The sequence below is a fragment of the Solea solea genome, chromosome 5 (assembly GCF_958295425.1).
Source record: "Solea solea chromosome 5, fSolSol10.1, whole genome shotgun sequence".
Classification (NCBI taxonomy): domain Eukaryota; kingdom Metazoa; phylum Chordata; class Actinopteri; order Pleuronectiformes; family Soleidae; genus Solea; species Solea solea.
The window spans coordinates 12,141,472-12,163,875 of NC_081138.1; the positions used below are offsets into that span (position 1 = coordinate 12,141,472).

The 22,404-nt window shown below is 38.4% G+C and overlaps 2 protein-coding genes across 2 annotated transcripts in view; one reads left to right on the forward strand and one right to left on the reverse strand.

The window, feature by feature from the left end:
- tspan4a (tetraspanin 4a) overlaps nucleotides 1-10,101 on the reverse strand; it is a 108,683-nt gene extending 98,582 nt beyond the window's left edge. Inside the window, exon 1 of the mRNA XM_058630288.1 lies at nucleotides 9,987-10,101. The gene's annotated coding sequence lies outside the window, so the exon portion shown is untranslated. The remainder of the gene's footprint in view (nucleotides 1-9,986) is intronic.
- Nucleotides 10,102-12,556: 2,455 nt separating this feature from the next.
- taldo1 (transaldolase 1) lies at nucleotides 12,557-22,368 on the forward strand. Its single transcript, XM_058629288.1, has 8 exons — nucleotides 12,557-12,736; nucleotides 15,314-15,437; nucleotides 16,352-16,459; nucleotides 17,010-17,141; nucleotides 17,500-17,675; nucleotides 20,627-20,824; nucleotides 21,577-21,722; nucleotides 21,928-22,368. The coding sequence occupies exons 1-8, from the start codon at nucleotides 12,637-12,639 to the stop codon at nucleotides 21,958-21,960; spliced, it is 1,017 nt and encodes a 338-aa protein (XP_058485271.1). The 5' UTR covers nucleotides 12,557-12,636; the 3' UTR covers nucleotides 21,961-22,368.
- The last annotated feature ends 36 nt before the right edge of the window (nucleotides 22,369-22,404 follow it).

Sequence of the window (22,404 nt, forward strand, 5' to 3'; positions counted from 1 at the left end):
ATGTTTTGCTTTAAATTGCAATGGATGTTCTAAAACCTAACAAATTTCCCCCCACAAGATGATACCAAGAAAGCAATGCTTTAAAAACTGAATATAACTTAATAATTGACATTGTTTAATATATATTTCCTACTTAGATTGTCATTCTGCTCTTGTCTACACCACACATGAAAATCACGCAGCTCTGTCATTTCTCCACAGACTCACTAGACAGCTCATTTAGCCCCCTGTGGCAGAATTCAAAACTGCAACCTTGCACTCCAGTGACATTAGCATCACCATTATCATCAGGGGGCAAAAAGGCTCTGCTGTGTCAACTCTACCCACAGGAATTTAAGCAATTCATAACATTACAAAACACCAAACTGTCCTTTGTTAAAAAAGACTCCCTGCTATGACAAAAAAAGGCCCTTGGTGAACAGGGCATTAACACATTGATGCATTTTCATTTACAGCTCACAAAAAGATGTGTTACACTGTGGAATATCAGACATAATGTGCTTTTCTTCTGAAGCACTAATGAATAAAAAATGAAAAGTACCAACATAACAACCTGGTAAGACAATAATGTGCCAACAATTCAAGGTTAGGTCAGGAATAATGTGGCCTAGACTGCTATAAAGCAAACATAGTGTAGCTGCTTTTGTGAATAATTCATGAAGGAATTACCAAGTTATTAATGCAAGGACTGTGATTTTCTACTGCAGTTTGCAAAACGCACAGTTTGTTTTAAGATCTCCATTTCTTGGTCGCATTTAGGTTTAAAAAGTTTTAGAATTTATAACAAAACCATCAGAAATCACAGAGTCCCTGAGAGCTACCAGGCTTCTGTCAACAACACTCTTCAACTTGTTTTGTAACATTATCCTCCACTGAAGGAACCAAACATAAGTGTCAGGCGGCGTATGCCTTGTGACTTCCAGCAGCTTTTGTTTCCCTGGAAACTAATCCACAAACTGTGGCAGTAAATAAGTACTTTGTGAACTCCCCAGTGACAAACTGTGACTGTTAATTATATTATAGAGCTAGATGGGAAGACAAGGACAAAAGGAGAACTTTTGACCTCCATCCCTTTATTTATCTATGTCTTAAAGTACTTCAAAAATGCATTTGACTACCACTGTCTCACACCAGCATCAAACATGGGCTTATGTTTTAGTTACAGCCCTTTGGCGTTGTTTTGCCTCTCTTTGTGGTCATTTTGCTTTCCTTTCAGGTAAAAACCGTCACTGCAGTGGCCACCAAATAGCCGGAACACTGAAGTAGTAACTCATCCATGTTTATGATGAACAGTGCATGTGTATATGTGCATGCAAGTCATTTGTAATTTGTGTCATTTGTTGACTCCCAATCTCAAAAGATGTTTTCTACACATACTGCATTTGATATCTTATCTGACATAAACCTCACAAATGAAATAAACTGCAACCACACATACTGACCATAATATGGTAAAACTAAATGTGTTAGGTTTTAAATACAGTGTGAGTGAAGGCTTCAGGCTGTAAAAGGCAAATGGTTGGTATTGATATTGCACTTTTCTAGTCTTCATGACTTAACACTACATTTCTTGCCATTGACCCTTTGACAAACATCCATACAGCACATCTGTTTACAGCAAATTATCTAACACATTCCATTCACACCTGTCTGCATGCTGCCAGGAGCAGTGTGGGGTTAAAGGTTATATAACAGCAATAGAGTGGGCCACGAACTGTGTTTATGTTAGGTCTGGTGTTTTGGTCTGTTGCATCACTCACAATAACGCAGCTTGTGCACTTAAACACATGGGGTCTCAGCAGAGTGAGCAGAGAGCTGCAAAGTGTTGGAAATGCTGAACAATCCAAACCTAAAAAGCCTCAGTAACACAGTCTAAAACATCTCAATCAGAGGAGGAGGGAAACGAGGGTCTGCACTGGAGATGCGTTAAAATACAGACATGGTCATAAGTGAAGAGGAAGCTGAAAACAGACCAACAGAGACATGCTGGTGTGGATTATTTTATCCCAAATAGGAAATCAGCAACTTCAGCCAAGGTTTGCATATACTGTACGTAGATATACATGTTTATCAATATACACATATATTTAAAAGTTGTCTACTTGGCTCAGAGTATAGACTCTGTGGGTGTAAGTGTTACACTTGGAAACTGTTTTTTCATCAATAACAGCAGAATGTCTGCAGTGTGACCTGTTTCTCATGGACACAACAACTTAAATGCTGACTAATTACAAGGCTTGAACACTTCAATTACATCAAATTTAAATAATGAATCAGTAACCTCTTCCTTGATCTCCCTTCACAGAACAAGGTAGGGAGTGTGTGTGAGTGGAGTGGGAGTTATGGAGCAGAAGCTTGTAAAGGGCACAGCAATCACTGCAACAAAAGCCTTTTCATGAGTGTTAGTTACTGCCATGTGGAAATGAGTGTTACCAGGAGCTAATGGCTTGTGACATCAGCCACTGTGAGGTGTTTGGGGATATATTTAGATCAATCATCATCTAAATATACCATAGCAAGAAAACCTTAGTGTTTATTGTAAATGTAGCACAGGTTTGAAAAAAACCTGAGAATGAAAGTAAATCCAGTACTGAGTAGTGCTGGAATGAAAAAAATTGATAAAATCAAATTAAAGGCAAAAAAGATTCCAAATCCACTTTTATAAGGATTTTTTTTAAATTTATCTGTGATAACATAACAGTTCTATAATTCACTTATGGATCTTTTCATGAAGACACAAACATTAAAACATCGGCTTAGTTTCATCACGATGCCCTGATCTAAATACATTTCCTTTTGTTTGTTTTTAAACAATAGTTTGATTAAAAATGGCATGGTGACATGTTTTAAGGGAGTTATCATTTAATTTGTTGCCTGGAGTAACACATTATATCAAGTTTGCATTCAGTTTGCATTAAATTTTGTCTACATATTATGTAACCTGAATTATTTTGTTAACTTGTGCTCATTTCAGTTGATATATAGTCCACAAAACCATAGGTTTTTGTCATATAAAGAAAGTCCAACCAAGATGATAAGATATACATCATTTAATAGCCTTTTCTGCTGCTCTTCCCAGAAACAACATCACTCAAAATGTAAAAAAGTAATAAAACAAAACTACCATATTCTGACTATAATGTGTGTGTACACCTATTATTAAACTGTTGAACAATTGCTCTGGTAACTATGATTAACTTTAGTGTATATGTTTAGCTGTTCCTGTGATATTCAGTTGAATTCTACTGTAAATTCATGATGAGCATCCAAAGCATGAATTGAATCTCATTGTTACTAACCAATGTATACTCTTTCACTTCAAGTCCACAATCCACTACTGAAGACATTCACATGGGAAGATGTGTTATGCTCTGAGAAGACCAAGATTGAACCTTTCAGAACAAAAAATAACAAATCACCAAAACTTCACCACAGTTGTCATGGTGAATATTTGTGCCTACATTAATGTTTGATGCTTTCAGACCTAAACCCAATTAGGATGTGATGGGTGAACTGAGTGGAATAGGAAGAGTCAGCAAATATTGCCAAGCCAATGTACCATAATGTCGTGTTACTCCTACCTAAAACACAGAGTCCCGTAATAAAGGTGCTTTTACACATGAAGGACACAAATGATTTATCTAGGTTTAATTGTTTTTATATCACAAAACCTAATAGTCTGCGGACTTGTTATATCATCAGTATTCTGCTCCATTAGGAAAAACTAGTCTACAGTTTCATTTTCTTCTTAGTGCCAGCCCTCTAAACAAACAGCAAAAACAAAACAGTGCCTGCAGCAGTCAGGGCAAGAGTCAGAGTCGTTTTGATAAAAAAAATCTTACCCAATAAGTGTTAAAATTCTCTAGTTAATGCTATATAAAAGCCATGAAGTGACAACCAGAAGAAGTGAAACATGGCAGCAGCTTGGTGAGATGGCAGAATAACAGATGTAATGTATGTTATACAGAGACACTGCAATGAGTAGCATTATGTGTGTTTTTGTATGGGAGAAAATTCCCTTATTTTTCTTTTCTCGACCTGTGACTAGATGATGTGGAAATTCAGCAGCAAATACTGGCACTTCAAAACGTCACAATTCATTTCTATGGATCCATTATCAACACTGACTTTGCTGAACACACTGCTGAGCAAGCTGTCATTTTTGTGAATAAGTCTGGGCACTGGGAATTTGCTCTCACTGATAGCATGGCTGCCATCAAGGACAGAGAGAAAAACAAAAAATGGAACCACTTAAGTCTCACCTGAGAAAATGTACACCTGCTTAGGACTATGATATCTTACTTATATGTCTGCTGTTTATGGCTGGAGACTGTAAACTACTCGTTCACCCATACCAGAGTCCACAGAGAAAATCTGTGATTCTTACATCACGGTACACAGGACTGGTTGCTCCACTACTGCTACTTAGAGACGGGACAATCGCACTTTTTTGTGAACGATATCACCATTTAACAACACACTGAATCATTTCAAAGACATAATTAACCAACTGTGTAGCAAATATTGTTCTCCCAGCTAAGATGCTTTTACTATTTTATATTTACATTTTTAGTCCGCGCATAGTGAAGCATGCAATATATATATTTTTGGATGGTATTGAATTTTACATTTTTATCTGGTCCAATGATTTTGACTGGTATCGGACCGATAAAATCTTCATTCTGTCTCTGCTGACAGCCATGTTATCAGTAAGAGCGCCCAGGTCCCAGGCGCTCGGCAAAGTCAGTGTTGATAATGTGCCAAATGACAACCTCACTTCAACAACATCTGAACAATCAGATCAAGAAAAATAGATATTTAAGCATCGCAGGTTTTGGGGTAAGAAGGTTTTGGGGTAAGAAGCTACAGCTGACAAGAAGAGAATTATAGTCACAGCACAAAAAAGAAGCGCCTCATTATGACAATGTGTGAATGAGGTTGAGTGTTTGAGACAAAACAGACTTGAATGAATCTCTTTCAAGGTCTCTGCAGTGAGTTGAAGATAACTGTTCAAAGAGGCTCCCCATTCAGCTGGAGACAAATGTAACAGCTTAAAAAATATCCAAATTCTACAAGCATGCAAAGACACATCTGAGAAACACCAGAGCAGTAATTCCAGCCACGAATTGCATGTGTTTGAATAGGAAAACGTTTTTGAAATAAAGTGGGAGGAAAATCGAAGCTGTGTAAGTTGTCAACTACAAAACCCATTTTACTTTGTATGCAGAGTGGCACTTTCCAGGACACTATAGGGTTTGGAAAGTTTCTGAAGGCATTGTACTTCAAATCTAGGAGACAGATTCTCTTCATTTTAAAGTCATGAACATTGATTTTCTCTCTGAGGCTATGGTGTGAGCTGTGTCGAGGGAGCCAGCTTCAATAAAGTTAGACTTAATCTATTAAGATTGCCAAAGAGTGGCTGCCAGAAATGCATGTAAATGAAAGTCAAGCTCTTACTTACAGATGTTTCATTCAGTATAGGCCAATCATACAGATCGTAAAGTCATCATATCAAGAAACAGAGCTTGGGAAAAGGGTTTGTGAGAAAAGAGAAGACAAAAATACCTTCAATCAAAACAGAGGATGTAATATTTTTGACTTTGTGGGATGCCTACATATTTAAAGAATGCAATATAGAACACACAATTACATGTTATGTAAAGATTAGTCTACAATTTCACCACCAAGACGGACTAAAAACGCAAGCTATACAGAATATAGTGTAAATGCTTCCTGCTATTTTTATCACCTAAATAAACACCCTAACTACAATATGCAGTATGTCAGTTAGGCAGATTAAATTATGGTGAACAACACTGAGATAAAGGAGGAAACATTAGGAACTATAGAGTATTGTGTTAAACTGGGCGTGAGACTGGGAGTATGCAGCAGTAAAAGAGTGTGGTTGTGGCATGTGGTTTTCACTCAGCACTAACGTCTCCGCAGAGGGAGGGAGAGAGGGAACAAACAACAGCCTTCACGTTCACCATGTAGGCAGCCATGTTGGTGCCTCACTTCCCGAGAGGACCAGCTACAAAATAAAACATCTTCCATGGGTGACATTCAGTAGCTTTGTGCAGTTAAATACAAATTGTTGTTGTGTAGCTATGGCTGTCAAACCCTCTGCACTTTGATTTACCTTCCTTGTTGTTGAGGGAAACAAATCTGTTCCCCACATGACCCATATAGAGCGACAAGGCACATTTGACAGAGATATAAGTATATAGGTCCCACATGTGTCCACCGAAAGACCATTTTCGTTTAAACTCTGATTGATGAACGGATTTAGCAAACATCCAGTGTCAGTTGGTTATTTTTAGAGGGGTTTGAGGGCAGATCTTGTTACCAGACTGTCGCCACTCTGTTTCCAGTCTTTATGGTGGTATGGCATTACTAAATTGATACCAAATTTCAGAAATGTAAAAACTGACTCTAATTTATTTATTTTTATTGATACAGCCCAATATTACAAATGTTGTGTCAAGGGCTTTAACATGCATGATGAATGAAACCTGTCATTTAAGGCATTTGACTGAACACTGAGCAGGAGAAGACTAAATGAAATCCCAAAGTCATTGTGGGAACTACAGGAGCTTGGCGGCCCATAACTTTCCATCATATGCACACTCATACAATCTAAAACAGCTGAAGTGACCTGTGTTTTTGTAAAAAAAAAAAAAATAAATAAAAAACATAGTACCACTCAAACTACAGATTGAACCCATAAAAGTCTGGAGTCTTGTGACTTGGTGACTCAGTAGGGTCATGCTTCTTTAATCTGTCATTCATAAGAGCCACATGAATCAATACTTCAATCAAACACTTCCAAATAACATTCTGTCAAATCCCTAGCCAGAATATACTTGCTGACGTACAGTTTATGACATTCTGGGGAAAAAAACAACTGATGTACATTTTGGGTCTCCTATGGTTTGATATCCTAAAGTCTAATACTGTTTTTGTTTTAATTGTTATATCTCCTTTACTCTGCTGTAACTACTGAGGTTAATCCACCAGAATACTTCAATCTTCCTGCACCTTCTAATCTAATACTGGCCCAATAATTAATACATATCAGACTTGGTGTGTAATGTTATATCTTATAATATAAGATGTAAGTTGTCCTGCATAACCATAACTAAATGCATTTTCACAATCTCTCTCACTGAGCACACAAATCAGGCACAAAATCCAACTGTAGTCATTCACGCCATGCCTTTAACCTAACTTTAAGAATTTCTTTTTCATTTCTTTTTTTCACGCATCTTATTCAAGCAAGAGTAGATATCAGAATATAAAGGAATGTGTTACATACACCACAATCCAACACTTCTCAGCTATTTCTTCTTCTCATGGTTGGGATGAAGAAAAGTGGGCTTTGAGAACAGGATGGTGCCGGCAAGAAATACAGTGAGGGAACAAAGGGAAAGGGGAAATCTGGCAAAAATGTGCTGAAGCAACTGTGGGGAAATTGGGTGAGTGTATTCAGAGCAAAACAGCGTACACACACACACACACACACCTGCAGGCAGCAGTATAATGTAGCCTTGTTATATGCAGCCTCAGTAGAGCGAGTGTTATCCACAGACTTTCCACACCCAGAGAAACCCGCATGTCAGCAACAGAGCAATAGCTGGACAAATAAGACCAGCTGTAACGATTAAAGAAAACACACCATATTTTTCTAAGCTTCCATCAAAAATTCTAGATGCCATATTCAATATAAAGCTGTGGGAAAAAGGAAAAACACAGACTCAGGTTGAGAAGTCAGTGTATTGGCTCTTGGGCAGCTAAATGTAAACAGTGGGCAGCTGCAAAGTGTCCAAAAGCCATCATCAGTTCAGCCCTGCTGGAGCTGAAGAAATGTGGGAGGACACGAGGAAAAGAAGTTGCCTCCTTGTCTTTGCTGCCTCTGTGCACATCCTGGAATGTGTCAAAGCAGTCGAAGACTGTCACTGTAAGCTGAAAGGACCATGAGATTTCCTGAGCAGCAATCTATACGTTACACATACAACAGGAGATAACTTTATTTCTAATTTGCAACCATGGCCCTTAAGAGCTTTTATACTGTTTAATTGACGTGAGATGTTCAGCATAATTCAGGAGCCGTTCAGAAATGGATTCTACAGCATCCATTACATGTTTGTTTGTGTGTTTGATTTATAGGTCCAGTGTGTAACTCTTAGAGGGTTTAGTGACAGAAATGTATTATACTAACCATATGTTAATATTAGTATGTCTTAAATAACAGTTTGGTTTTTCCTAGCCTTCTACAGCAGCACAAATGGACAAAACAGATCATTATTATTTCCATTTCTGATTGATCAATTGATTGAAATATATTATCACAAATAACAAAATGCATCTGCTAAAGAAAAGAATGCCTTGTTATCATCTGGTAGATCTGAATTAAATCGGATTATTTTAACTGGGTTTGTCTTATTTGCATAATATTAAAGTTATATCCAAAAAAAATATATAATATTAGCAGTCCTGTGATATCCTCATGATGCTCATTATCATAGATATATTGTTAATTGTGATACTGTTAATGTAGTGAGTGTTTATTTTGTCTCTCACATTTTTCAGAATGAGGATGACATAATGGGAACACCTCCTGAAGACCATACAGCTGAATCAGCAACAGATCTGACAAGCATCAGATGCTGTGCGCTCCATCAAGGCGTTGTGTATAATTACATACTGTAAACAAGGCAATCAGCGATGGCAGACTTCACCCCATTCATGCAACAAGCCTCTGTCGGCCTATATGTGTATAGGACTGTGTGACAGAACGGTAGAGCGTCTGACTCCAGATCAGAAGGTTGTGTTCGAATCCATGTCAGGTTTAAAATTCTTGGACAACATGTGTGTCCATCACAAAATCTAACAAGCCTCTGTCGGCCTCTGTTGCTCATATTGCAAGCAAGTGCGGAAGCACACACAGACACCAAAGAAAATACTTCACTCCCACTCCATGGGGTGAAGTAACTAGACCCTCACTGCTGAAAAGAGGAGATGGGGCAGTATTGAAAAGTTGCATTCTGGTCTACTTGTCAGTGCACATATAAATGGCCTTTCACACTCTATGACAACAACAACCACTCAAGACGAAAAAAGGAATTTATTCTATGCCATCTATTCTGAAGAGTTTTATCTTTGATTTTGTAGAACTGATGCCAAAAGCTGTCATTTAGCGTTTATATTTTTGTATGGCTGTGATTTTGTTTGATGCTTTCAAATCCCACTGATGCAACAGTGCATATACACCACAAGACAGCAAAGAACAGCTCCTGTGTTAGGATTTTCTCTTAATCCAGCCTTATTGCCCTCATTTAAAATGAGATACATTTTTAATGTGCCACATGTTATGGAGCAGCATCATCTGGGAGATGTTAGGACTAAGGGCACATTGTATGGCAGTGAATTCCTCTGCATGGCTTTGAGTGAGGCCTTAAGTTTCTCATACCCCTCAAGAAAAAAAAAGAAAAAGTGATGGGAGGGAATCACTAAAGGAATGATTGGTATTCTGAATGTTTTTCTCCAACACAGGTTTATTTCAGTCTTTCATCAAGAGCCATAGAAGCTCTCCGCAGCCAATTGACCAGCTTTCGCTCTCTCACAATACCACATTTCCACAACCACTACATACTGATAAACAGTGTGTGAAGACTGATTTTATGGACAAATCATAGTACAGGTGGGCATTGAGCTCAAATTGGCTATGATTAGCGTTAGAATAAACTTAGTATAACATTCATTGACCTATTCAGACAAGATAAAGGAAATGGCCCACCCCTTCCATTTAGACAAACTCAGCCCACAAAAGCTGCCTGATTAAATCTCACAAACAAGGTCACATCCAAGTTTGAAACAGAAAATAATCTTAAAATGAGAAGCAGAGAAGATAAATCAGCAAAAACAATCTGTGAGAGTTGAGTCAACTCAACTCATTTGGACAGTAAGAATATGTGAAATGAACTTACCACTTCTTTCACACTCAGCACTATATGTCCAGACTGTCCCTCTTTTTCCTCAGTGTTTGACAAAACTTCTCTAACAGCTCTCTCTTTCTTTCTTTCTCTCTCTCTCTTACTCTCACTCTCTCTCTCTCTCTCTTCCCCCCAACATGTTTGCACGTGTCCGCCACTGATCCACTACGTTGCAAAAGGGCGACACCTAGTGGCAAGTAAGCCTAACCCACATCTAGAAGGAAGCAATAATAGTTCCTTGTGGAGCGGGTTGCTGTTGGCCCCTTGACAATTTCCACTGGTAATTTATAGGCTAATTTGCTTTGACTCAGTGGACGATTTAAAAGCAGTGACTGATGAATACAAACAGCTTCTTAGGATAAACCACACAAACAGTGGATTACAAGAACACACTATATATTTCATCATATGCTATTTCTATCATATGATGAGCATTTGTTTGAACATACCATTATGTTAGAGATGGATGAAGTGCATTGTTCAATGATATTCAACTTAATGCAAATAGAAAATATATCTAAAAGGTTAGGGATCTGTCCTGAGTTCTGTGATACATTTACATTTACATGTTTTGTTTAGACTGGGAGACAGCCATCTCCATCTGGCATTGTTATACTGTACTTTTTGGCATTGTTTGCACTTTTTGAATGACTCTTACAGACAGTCACAATATTTTTTAAGAGTGCAGGAGTTAGGCGGTATATGGCTGGAGGTCAAATGTCTGAAGGGGTACGGGACTGTGAAAAGTTTGGGGGGAAAATGCTCTAAAATAGTATGTTGTCTGAATATAGACAAAAACTATTGCATTAAAACTATTGCATATACTATTTTTAGAACTGCAAGGTTAGGGGAATTTTATCATTATGCTGCCAATGCCTATGGATTAAGACACTGTTTTTGAGTATGGGCACATACAGTTACCATGACAACGATACAAAATGTAATGGTTTCTTAAATGATACTGTAATTGCAAGTTGGGTTAAGTGTTCATGTAGTTGTTACTGGAGGGCAAGAAGTTAATCAGAAACAGGTGCTTTATTGTAGCTATTAAATCAAAATCATAAAAATCTAATGGCACGTAATAGAAATTCTGTGCAAACTGAACAGTTTGTGGAATTCACATATTTCATGCGATCAAAATGCAGAACATGAATGAACCAAACCCACCAGATAAAGCATTAATGAAAGTGTCCCAATTTACATTTTCATGGTATTTAATTTGAAACTCTCATTAAACATGTCCCATTAGAAATGAATGCTTTTGTTTCAGGGAATTCAAAACTCAAAGTAAAACATTTGCAGCATTATTAAAAATCTTTCCTGCTGAGATATAATTCATAATGTTGAGCCCCTGGAAATATACAGTCTCACTGAACTCTTTCCATACACCTATAACAGAATAGCATATAATTTCAAACTATATTATATTATATTATATTTAAATATATTTAAAACTTGATTTCAGGTTCTTCAATGGTTTCTCCCTCCACTGTGTATGTGATTTATTTACCTAGGGTATTTAAACCTTAACAGTGTGTTGTGTTTTTGTTGATTTTATACAAAAACCATAGTTTTGGGTAAGACTCTGGGGAAGACTCTAGAAAATATGTCAAATGTGATTTTTCAGTGTTTTATTCACATTTTAATTTGGCTACTCACTTTAGGGGTCGCCACAGAAATCCTGGATCATCTGCCTCCATCTTGCCGTATCCCTTGTCCCCTCCTTCACAACATCCATGATCCTTCTCTTTGGTCTTCATCTTTTTCTCCTGCCTAAATATAAATAATCATAATTATTTATGATTCTTCTTCTTCTTTCAGCTTCTCCCTTTAGTGGTTGCCACAGCAAGTTCATCTGCCTCCATCTCATTCATTATTCAAAAAGCAAACAAAATTATTTTATATGTTATCCGTTCACTTCAAAGTTGTGCTATATTCTGGAAAATCTGGATGGGATTCAAAGAGTTACAGAATTATGAGGGGCCTTTGAAGCTTGGGTAGTTCTGTCCAACCTTTTATAACCACATCACCAGCAACTGCACCCCTGTTTGTTTTATTTTGTTGAATGTTTGGGATAAAATGATGGTGGTCATGTTATATTTGGATGTCTTCTTGCATATTAGAGTTAATTGTACATGTGCAACAAGTTCCTTGTTAAATAAAATGGGGATGAAAATCTCGGCAGCTGTAAAACCAGCTCTGTCAAAAAATGCACCGCTTGTTTATTTTATTTTGCACAGACTTTAGAATGAAATGGTGGTGCCTATGTTATATTTGGATGTCTTCTTGCATATGAGAGTTAATTGCACATGTTTAACAGGGTTCCTGGCTAAATAAAATGGAGATGCAAAAGTAAAGTAACTGAAAACATAAACTACTGACGTCGGATAAATAATCATCACTAATAAATCCCAAAAAGTATCGCCTTCGAGCCGTAGCTTGCCATAAAACTCCGATGCCCGATAGTTTCCGATTCAGTTGTGCGCGTTCCCGTCGGATGCATGCTTTTCTCGGCAGGTGCTAAACTCTGCACAACACCGGTGCCTATTTCCTCGTGTTGAGCGGCGCCGCGCTTCCGCCTCCCTGACATTCCGCCTGCCTCACGTGTTTGCTGTGTATAAAAGGGTCTCTCGCTCTTCTCATCATGTCCAGTGTGTCACCAGACAAGCGGCTGAAGATGGAATCAGCGTTGAACCAGTTGAAGAAATGCACCGTGGTTGTGGCCGACACGGGAGATTTTAACGGTAACCACTGCATTTATTCTTCCTTAGCTGCTTAGCATGCTAACTAACGTATGTCATTGGCCGTCGTGTCATTGAAGTGTTAGAGTCCGTAGTGTCAGTTCATATACCGTTAGCTAGCAAAGTAGCACTCTAACCAACTCCCAGCTAGTTTTGCACTATCTTTGTAACTACGCAGTTTGGTAATCCGATTACTTGTTAACGTTACCAAGTTTAGTAACACTAGCAGCTTTACGTTAGCTGCACCAGCTTAAATGAGCGAGCAGTAATTTCCATACATTTCACTTCCAAAAAACTATGACTACGCATATTGATCAGGCTCCAGTAAAACTTGACGTAGTGTGGTGAGGTAATTCAGTCAAGGTTTTGACTGAATTAGCGTGTTTATTGTCAAAACTGTCCTCTTGGCTCAGTGTTTAGAAAGTGGGAGTGTCCAAGCGTCAAACTTCAGGTCGAATACCTTACGATTTGTCCTGTTTTTCACATGAACGCAAACATACAGTGTGTAAATGTTGTTTGCATACTTTGTGCCCCTGGATAAATAAGGTCATAAGACTTCACTTAATAATGTGTTATTCTGCTACACACTTTTTACTGGTCTCAAATACAGAGTTTCAGGACTAGTAGTTGGTCCTAAGGAGGGATATCCGCAATTGAATTGGAGATATCTCTAATTCCAGTTTCAGACATCTGCAAAGTCATTATGACAATATCAGACAGTAATAGATATAGATATCTTCAATTGAGGATTTTTAAGGATATCTTGAACTTGAATTATGACTCGTAATGATGTTGTAGTTATCTGAAACTGGAATTGGAGATATTTTCAGTTTTCACAATTCAGACAAACCCCATATATATAAATGGGAGAAGAGATATATGAAAACTGTAGTTTTGACTTGTAAGAATGATGTCACAGATATCTAAAATTACAATTCATACTGTCAAAACTAGCATTTTTGTCTGAACTGATTTACTTCCTTGTTTGATCTGTCTTGTTTGCTTTAGAGGAAAGGTTTCTTAATGGATCAGAATGTGAAATAGAGTGTAGAAACACTGTTGCATTGTGATGCAAACCAGAAAGTTCCTCCACACTGCAGACTCAGGATGACATGACAGATCTGGTTTGTCACTGTGTAGCCAGGCGTGGCGCCTGGAAAGCAGATTCCTATTACATAGGGGAATTGACTGGGGTTGACTTTAAGCCACAATTATTTTACAGCTTTCTTAACTAATTATTAACTAATCAGTGAAAGAAAATGTAAGTTTTTTTCCTCAGTTGTGAGGGCTTAAAAAATGTGAGTCTATTTAATCTAGAATATCTTTTAGGTTTTACATTTGTATGTTAAAATCAATCAGTGATGCTTCCTTTAATGAGAATTAGGAACATGGTCAAATATGTCGTAATCCACCATCTTGCATCATTTGTGTAAGTGAGCCAAACGATTCTCAGGATTTTGAAAGTGACAAGGAACTGAAGGGTCACTTGTAGCAATGAAATGGTTACCTATTTTGTTAAATTGATTTTATTTTGTTTGTACTGTCTTAATTTACTAGATTGGGTTAAAATGTACATAAATAACAGTTGTTCACCAATGTAAAAGTATATTTTCTTGTGTTCTGATTAATTACACTTCTACAAACTTGCTCTCAGACAAACCTTTCAGTCATTATGTGACAGAAAAGTTTGTGGAGCTGCAGCCATACTTGTTTGATACATTTGGTTGTTTGCTGAGATGTAAATATATAACTGATGAACAGTCGGGGTTCGTTTATACATTGCTAAAATTTTGAAATTGGTACTCTAAACTAGATTTTAGCCACTTGCACTGGAATGACATAACTTCAAACAATAGTTAGTCCCAGTTGAGGGCATGTTTCATTAGTGGACCTGGAAACGCACCTCCTCAGTGGTCATTTGGGATGGCTATGAAAGTATGAAAAGATAACGCATCTATCTTCATGGCCATTTGCACAGACCAGAACCTGTGTACTGTTATCCAGTCCCAACCCACTGACCTATAAAATCTGTTTTGTGTGTAAGAACAGGGGCAGGCTTTGTTCCTGGTCCAGCAGCACCAATTGAATTTAGTTGCTACAATCAATGGCTTGCACAACTTGTTTTGCCCATGAAAGGGTCTTTCTCACGCATAGCAAATAGAATTAGAATAGATTTAAAGAAACTTCATTGGCTCCCCTCATCTTCACACTAGATGGCACAATTCCTTCATTTATCAGCAGCAGTATATTGTAGATTTTACTTCTCCACATGATTCTCTTAGAATTTCTTTTCATTAACACGTAAGAACTCCCCAAGAATAAATTAAATCAATGTAAATCTTGGGTTATATAGTATTACAGCAATAGTTGTGTTTGAGTTAAATGGTTCAGTCATGTGTAATTTGTTATAGTTGGCTTCTGCAGGGGACTGGGAAGGTTCAAAGTTGTATAAAAAAATAAAAATAACAGGCAAAATGTGTGTTTTTTTTATTTTGCCTGATATGATTCTATGAGACTCTACAGTGTAATATCAGATTGTGTGTATGTGACTTGTCTTTGCTGTGTCTTCCTATCCTGCAGCCATTGAGGAGTACAAGCCTCAAGATGCCACCACTAACCCATCTCTTATCCTGGCTGCTGCTAAGATGCCAGCCTACCAACAGCTCGTGGATCAAGCTATTAAGTATGGCATCGCCAAAGGCGGGTAAGAGGTTGCAACTTTGTGGTTTTGCTTATTTTGCACACTGCACAAAACCTTTTGTGCAACTTGTTCATAGTTCTGCAATTTAGAGAAGGCTGTTGACTTGTTGGTGTTTTACAGCATTTGGAATCTTTCATGTTGCGTTACTGTCTCCTTTTCTTTTCTCATGTGTGGCTCAGTTTTAAAAGTTGCATTTGCAGTGTTTAAAGATTATGATTTTGAAAAGGTTTGATCATCTACAAAGGAAAGCCTCTGGGTTTTCTTTAGGCAACTCGTAAAGAGCTAAGGATGCAGTCAATTTGCTTTTCTTTCTTTCTTTCTTTTTTTTGGGGTGGGGGGGGCTGAATTGATAAAGAAAAATGTAGAAGTAAACCTGACTAAATTTTTGTTTTCCATAGACAACAGCCATTAACTCCTCTCTGCTCATGTCTCGGTAGTTTTAAGGCAAAATTGTATTGTACACACTGGCTGTTTTTTATCTGGATCACATTGGCAATTTCGGTGACAAATTGGCTTGATGATGTATATCCAAAGAATATATTACGTCCTTCATACTTTTTAACCATGATCAAAATTGCAACCATGCCTTTGCAGATGTTAAGTTCTAACCAGCCATTACAGTAAAATAATAAGCGTTTAAAACTTTACTGTACTTCAGTGGTTCACCTCTCATCCATACGCTATTCTTTAGTAGGTCAAGTACAGTTTTCTGGTTTGTGTCTGACTTCTCACATCTCTCTTCCTCTTTATTTGTTACTCATTTGGCTTCAGGTATTAAGTAAACGCATAGAAATTCCCAAAATAATGAAATAAAAATGTGAATTATTACAAAGAATAGTAACAAATATCTTCAACATCGTCTTGTCCTTGTAATTCGAACATTGAGCAGAACTATTATTGTTTTTGTCTTTATTCAGAACTGAAGAGGAGCAAATAGCCAACACCATGGACAAGCTGTTTGTGACTTTCGGGCTAGAGATTCTCAAGAAGGTCCCAGGCAGAGTCTCAACTGAGGTAGATGCCAGGTAGGTGCAAACGATCTGTCACAGTGGGCTAAAACTTGTGTTTTATTGACAATGACCAGACATGCTGGGTAAAAATAACATAATTTGGTCTTTGCAAACTGAAATTCCTTAAGGTTTATTTGCATGTAGCGCAAGGTTTAAATTGGTCATTCAAGACGCACATGAATGACTAATGACTTTTACCAATCACGAAGAAGGTTAGAATTATGGTACTGTTTTGTGTGTAAGTAGGATTAGTCAAAATATAATAAAAAAAAAAAATTCCATGATATAAGCATAGCATAAGTAAGTATAAGTATTACCTTCTTCTATAGAAATATGATTTTAAATATTTCTTTACAAATGAAATTGAAATGTTCCAACATCAAAAACAAAAGTAATGCATCTGCAGTCAAACTGCAGCTTCTGCAAAACCCATAAACAATGTTACATGGTTATAATTTATTATGTGCTGTGCTACATCAACTTGGCCATATTCTGTTTGCGGTGCATTTTAGAAATGATTATTGTCAGCATCCTTAAATATTGGTGGTCCCGTTTCTCCCAACAGACTCTCTTTTGATAAAGACGAAATGGTTACCAGGGCCTTAAGGCTAATCGCTCTGTATAAAGAGGCAGGCATCAGCAAGGAGCGTGTACTCATTAAGCTGTCCTCGACATGGGAAGGAATCCAGGCTGGCAAGTGAGTACAATGCTAGAGTTGGGTACCTAACTCGGTACTTTTAATGGACCTGACAGAGTGGGAGAGAGAGTGGCACAGTTTCTCTGGCTTCATATGCCAAAGAGTCATTAACTGTCCTGGCTTCAACTGTGAGAAACAGAGTTTTGGACTGACTGCCAAAACCTATATCCACCCACATTGTAACCTGCACCACTGCTAAGATGTTTAATCAGTCTGAACTCTTTCTCAAGACTGCATATTAGTTGCTCATATTACCCATCTTATGGGCTGAATTTACAAGCAGAGTATTAATGCATGTTTACACATTATGTACAGATTTGCTGTTTCAATAGAATATTGTGTCTGTCTGCACATGCAGGGAGCTTGAGGAGAAGCACGGTGTTCACTGCAACATGACGCTGCTGTTCTCTTTTGCTCAGGCTGTGGCCTGCGCAGAAGCAAATGTCACACTAATATCACCCTTTGTCGGACGCATCTTTGACTGGTACAAGGAGAATACAGACCGCAAAAGCTATGAGCCACATGAAGACCCAGGTAACAAGTGTTTAGAAATAGAGAACTCTGCAATGGACACTATCTGATAAGGTTGAAAATAAAAACAAAAAACATAATTGTCAAGGTTTATTGCAGTGTAACTTTAATTTAATTACTACACGTTGGGGCTATCTTTGTATTGTTTCATAATTAATCTAAGTTAGTACTACAGGCACCCAAATAGCAGGTTACAATGGATTTAATTGTTGTCTCTTGTATTTTGTTACGACAAAAATTGACATTGGAGGAACCAGTGACCTGGAATGACACCAGTCAGTTGTCTTCATGCTGGTTTTAACTGTATCACAATGGCCGATGCGTAGTGCTTGTATGTACTGAAAGATTTGTGTTTCCTTGTAGCTCATTAAGTTTCTTCTTGCAAATGAGCACTTCCAGATATTTTGGTTACAGATATTTGGCTTCGAGACATAATCCTGGGTTTCTCTAAGGTCCATGCATAGAGCTTATTGCATGCATTTTTTTTTTTGCATGCATTTTTTTTTGTTAAGTTTGAAGCCATTTCACCTCTCACTTCTAACTGGTGGAAACATCCAGGTATTTGGCCTTGGAAGGCCAGATAACTGTCCAGAGAGTCGTGAGGTTTAACAATGCAGGTTGTTCACCTACCTGACTCGATCTCAAGTAGGCCTGCCGATTTGGGGAAAAATATGAATCACGATTGTTAAGCTTAGAATTGATATCACGATTCTCTGGCACGATTTTTTTCCCTCATGAAGTGTACATTTTATTGCACACATGAACCATGACACGGCACAAAACATTAAATGATATATTTTCTTTTTTTGCCGTTTTCAAAAAGTTCCCTGTAACGACGACATCGTTTCAGCAAATATCTCCATCCTCACGGAACCCTCTGATACAACTCAAAACGCTGTAGTTCATATACCAGAGCTGTAACGTTACAGCAAAAAAACAGAAGACATTGTAAACATTAATTTAATAACAGAGACAGAATGAACCGAGCCAAGGGAAACAAAGGGAAATAATGTAGGTTTTGTTTGTTTACGGTTCGTGCCGTTTCAGTGTGCATTATTGCGACTTTACACACCCAGTGACTTTGTTTAATTTTTTAAAAAAGCGACTAGAGACACATCTAGCAACTTTCTGTCATAAACCTAAATACCTGAAAATAAAATAAAACACAATTCTGCTGCACACGTGAGATACATCCAACTGTATTTACATATTCACCTAAAGCCGTTTACGTGTGGACGGCCCCTTAGTTTCTCCAGACTGACATAGATGGCTTCTTTCACACTGTCACCCAACAGAAGAGTTGGCCTAATACACCAAATGACTTCCCTGGCCAGAATGTGAACATTCTAATCATCAAAATAATGTTATTTGCCCTTCAGGTGTAGGTGGTGCAGCTAAGTCCTGTCCACATGAGCCACCTCTTCTGTGCTCAGCTATGCATTTATGCAGTGGTTGTTTGGTTTCTCCAATGTAGATTTCAGGACAGTCATTTGCATTGCACTGCACAAACCACATTGCTCTGTTTGACAGAAACTAGTTAATCAAAAAGACAAATCCCAAAGGCACAGTGTTGCTGGATTTGAATTGTACCGATATGTAGTCAGTCAGTCATCATCTACCGCTTTATCCTCCGCCAGAGGGTCGCGGGGGGTGCTGTGCCAATCTCAGCTACATCGGGCGATAGGCGGGGTACACCCTGGACAGTTCGCCAGTCCATCGCAGGGCCACACACAGATAGAGACAAACAACCATTCACACTCACACTCACTCCTATGGTCAATTTAGAGTGTCCAATTCACCTATCCCCACATTGCATGTTTTTGGACTGTGGGAGGAAGCCGGAGAACCCGGAGAGAACCCACGCACACACAGGGAGAACATGCAAACTCCATGCAGAAACGCCCTTGTCGAACCCGGGTCTTCTCGCTGCAAGGCGAGAGTGCTAACCACTACACCACAGTGTGGCCCCCAATATGAGGTGTTTATTGAAAATCCCCATTAGTTTGGGTAGCCACAGGGTAGGATCTCTGATTATATACTACCCTCACCACTATAGCCAAATTCTGTTTCTCCCAACAATCTTTTACTGGACCAGCTCAAAAAGTCCACAACAATTGCCCAGAAATCTCCACACATGCATAACTGAAATAGAAAATTGGTCAAATATCTAGAGAATCAAACAGAACCTTGCAAAGATCCATCCTATTCACCAAAAAGCAACAATAATAGCCCAATATTAACCTGTCGCTATACAACCAACAAATCCATCTCAGCAAAGAAGCAACTTTCCACCGCATACTTTTTCAAAACAACATTGCCTAGACGAAATACATCAATAATCAAAAAGCAAACGATAGTCTCAATCATCTCAAAGCCCTCTGTGGAAAACATGTGTTGCCCTTGTTGGGGATCAGCTCATTCAAGATTGAGTCAAGATGCCGGCCATAAAACTCGTCTCATCTCCAAAGGTCTTTTACCCTTTGGTGTGAAAACTATCTCTGTGGTCGCTTTGTGACTTGTGACCACACAGACATCAGGTCTTCAACTGAAGCTCCTCTTTGTGCCTTGGCCCACACGCCCCTTCCTTCTACCATGGTCCTCTGCTCCTCCCGTCTCCCATCTCTCCTTGTCACCCAGCAATGGATAGAAAAGGGCACAAGCCCTGAGCTAATCTCCCAGGTGCAAGATAACTACTGAAAATAACCTGGATGACTGAGCCAATGCTATTATTTATTTATTTATTTATTTATTTATTTATTTATTTATGTATTTGCAATGATATGGTTGTTTGTTTGTGATGGGTGTGACATAAATCAGTATTGCAATAACTGTGGCAGTCTCACTAGTCACTAGTGGTAGTAGTGATAGCTTTATGAACTAGAGACTTTGCCCTCTAATGATCTTCAGCTTTTAGTTCACAGCTAAAATTTAAATCATGTCTTCACCTTCCCAAGGTGTGGTGAGTGTGACCAAGATCTACAACTACTACAAGAAGTTTGGCTACAGCACAGTGGTGATGGGCGCTTCCTTCAGGAACACAGGACAAGTTAAAGCCCTGGCAGGCTGTGACCTGCTCACAATCTCCCCTGGACTGTTGGCAGAGCTCAGCAAGGATCACAGCACTGTCACAGAGACACTTAATGCGGATACAGGTACTGTTCCATCACTCATGCTTCAAGTACTGCTTTCAGCTTCTCTAGTTTATTTTTATTGTATCCAATTATTTTTAATCTTGCAATTATTACACTGTCAAGGTTTGACGGGTAGAACATCTCTGCACTGATGCCATTTATGTTGTGTTAACATTGCTTTGAATGTCACTTTACTTCATTTGCGCACACAACAATTAGTGATGTTGACTTTGACCTCTGCACATAAGCTTTTACACACCAGTAGTGAATACACACATCGGCCACAGGAGAAGTTGGCAGCACTTATCCATGAACGGGGAGCAATGATTGTTGGATACTTTGCTCATCCCTTGCTCCTTGCACATTTTAAATTCCTTTATTAAAAATTCTAATCATTGTTGCCAATGCTGCCAAGGTTGGAGTTTTCATAACACTCAAAGTAGGGTGGAATGTACACTTCCTGTATGGAAAATCACTGACATAAATGTTGCATCGGTTCTATGTTGAAACATGGAACTGTCTCCACTAAAGTAGGGGGGTTCAATCTCCATCATGTATTACAAGCTTTCTATGGTTGCTGCAGCTGACACTGTTATATGATATGGTAGGAAACCTTACATGTGCCCTCCACTGGACTGTAAGGGGTACTACTTAAATAGGTGCTTATGAAATGGCATTTGCATTAGGAGCAGGTCATTGCAGCTTAAACATGAACTGTATAAGGGTGTTTTAAGAATATAGTCATATTCACATTGATAGTTTTCTTCTTGTAGCCAAGGCATGTGATCTGGAGAAGATTCACCTGGATGAGGCAGCTTTCCGCTGGCAGCACAACGAGGACCGCATGGCTGTGGAGAAACTGTCCGATGGCATTCGAAAGTTTGCTGCTGATGCCGTCAAACTGGAGTCCATGATCAAAGTAATTGATTTGTTTTTGTTCAATTTGTCAAAAGACATAAATTGAATAAGTCTAATATTAATGTGACTGACGCATAAATTATTGGTCAAATAGAATTGTCTGTTTGACACACAGTGTCATTGCAATGAGTACGAAGATGTTTCTGTTCATGCAACGTTGGCCATGTTCTGTATGCTGACCCTTGTGTTGTTTTCCCCAATCACAGGAGAAAATGCTCAGCGTGAAGAACGGCCAGTAATGGACATTAATCTGCATCTGCGACTGATAAGAAGTTAGGAGTCTGTTGTTGTCTGTCTCCGCTCTGCTAGAAGGTCCAAAGCACCAGAAGGCCTTCATTCTCTTTATATGACCAAACTACAGGGACCTTTCCGCTCCTAGGATAGAACTGACCAAATATAGATTACTACCAGTACTGATGTGGGTTGTTGTAAAATAGTCTTGTTTACTAGAAACTTGAATTATGTAAAATTACAGAATAAATGTCCTTGTACAACTTGGTTTAGTCTCCTTAAGTCATCATGTGACCTCTAAACATGCCCTATGGGCCACAGATTTTCTACGGACTGGCTGATAAAAACAGATGTACCATCATTCCTCAAAATGTTCCATTGTGCTCTTTGAATTCAAATAAATGTCTTGGCCCATACTGTTTGTCTTTTGTTAATCGATCTTTGAGTTCGAT

What these genes read in the sequence shown, in the direction of transcription:
- taldo1 (XM_058629288.1), top strand. Translation starts at nt 12,637, where the DNA reads ATGTCCAGTGTGTCACCAGACAAGCGGCTGAAGATGGAATCAGCGTTG. An exon ending in CGACACGGGAGATTTTAACG is followed by an intron (nt 12,737 to 15,313) that starts GTAACCACTGCA and finishes CCTATCCTGCAG; the next exon opens with CCATTGAGGAGTACAAGCCT. An exon ending in GACACTTAATGCGGATACAG is followed by an intron (nt 20,825 to 21,576) that starts GTACTGTTCCAT and finishes TTCTTCTTGTAG; the next exon opens with CCAAGGCATGTGATCTGGAG.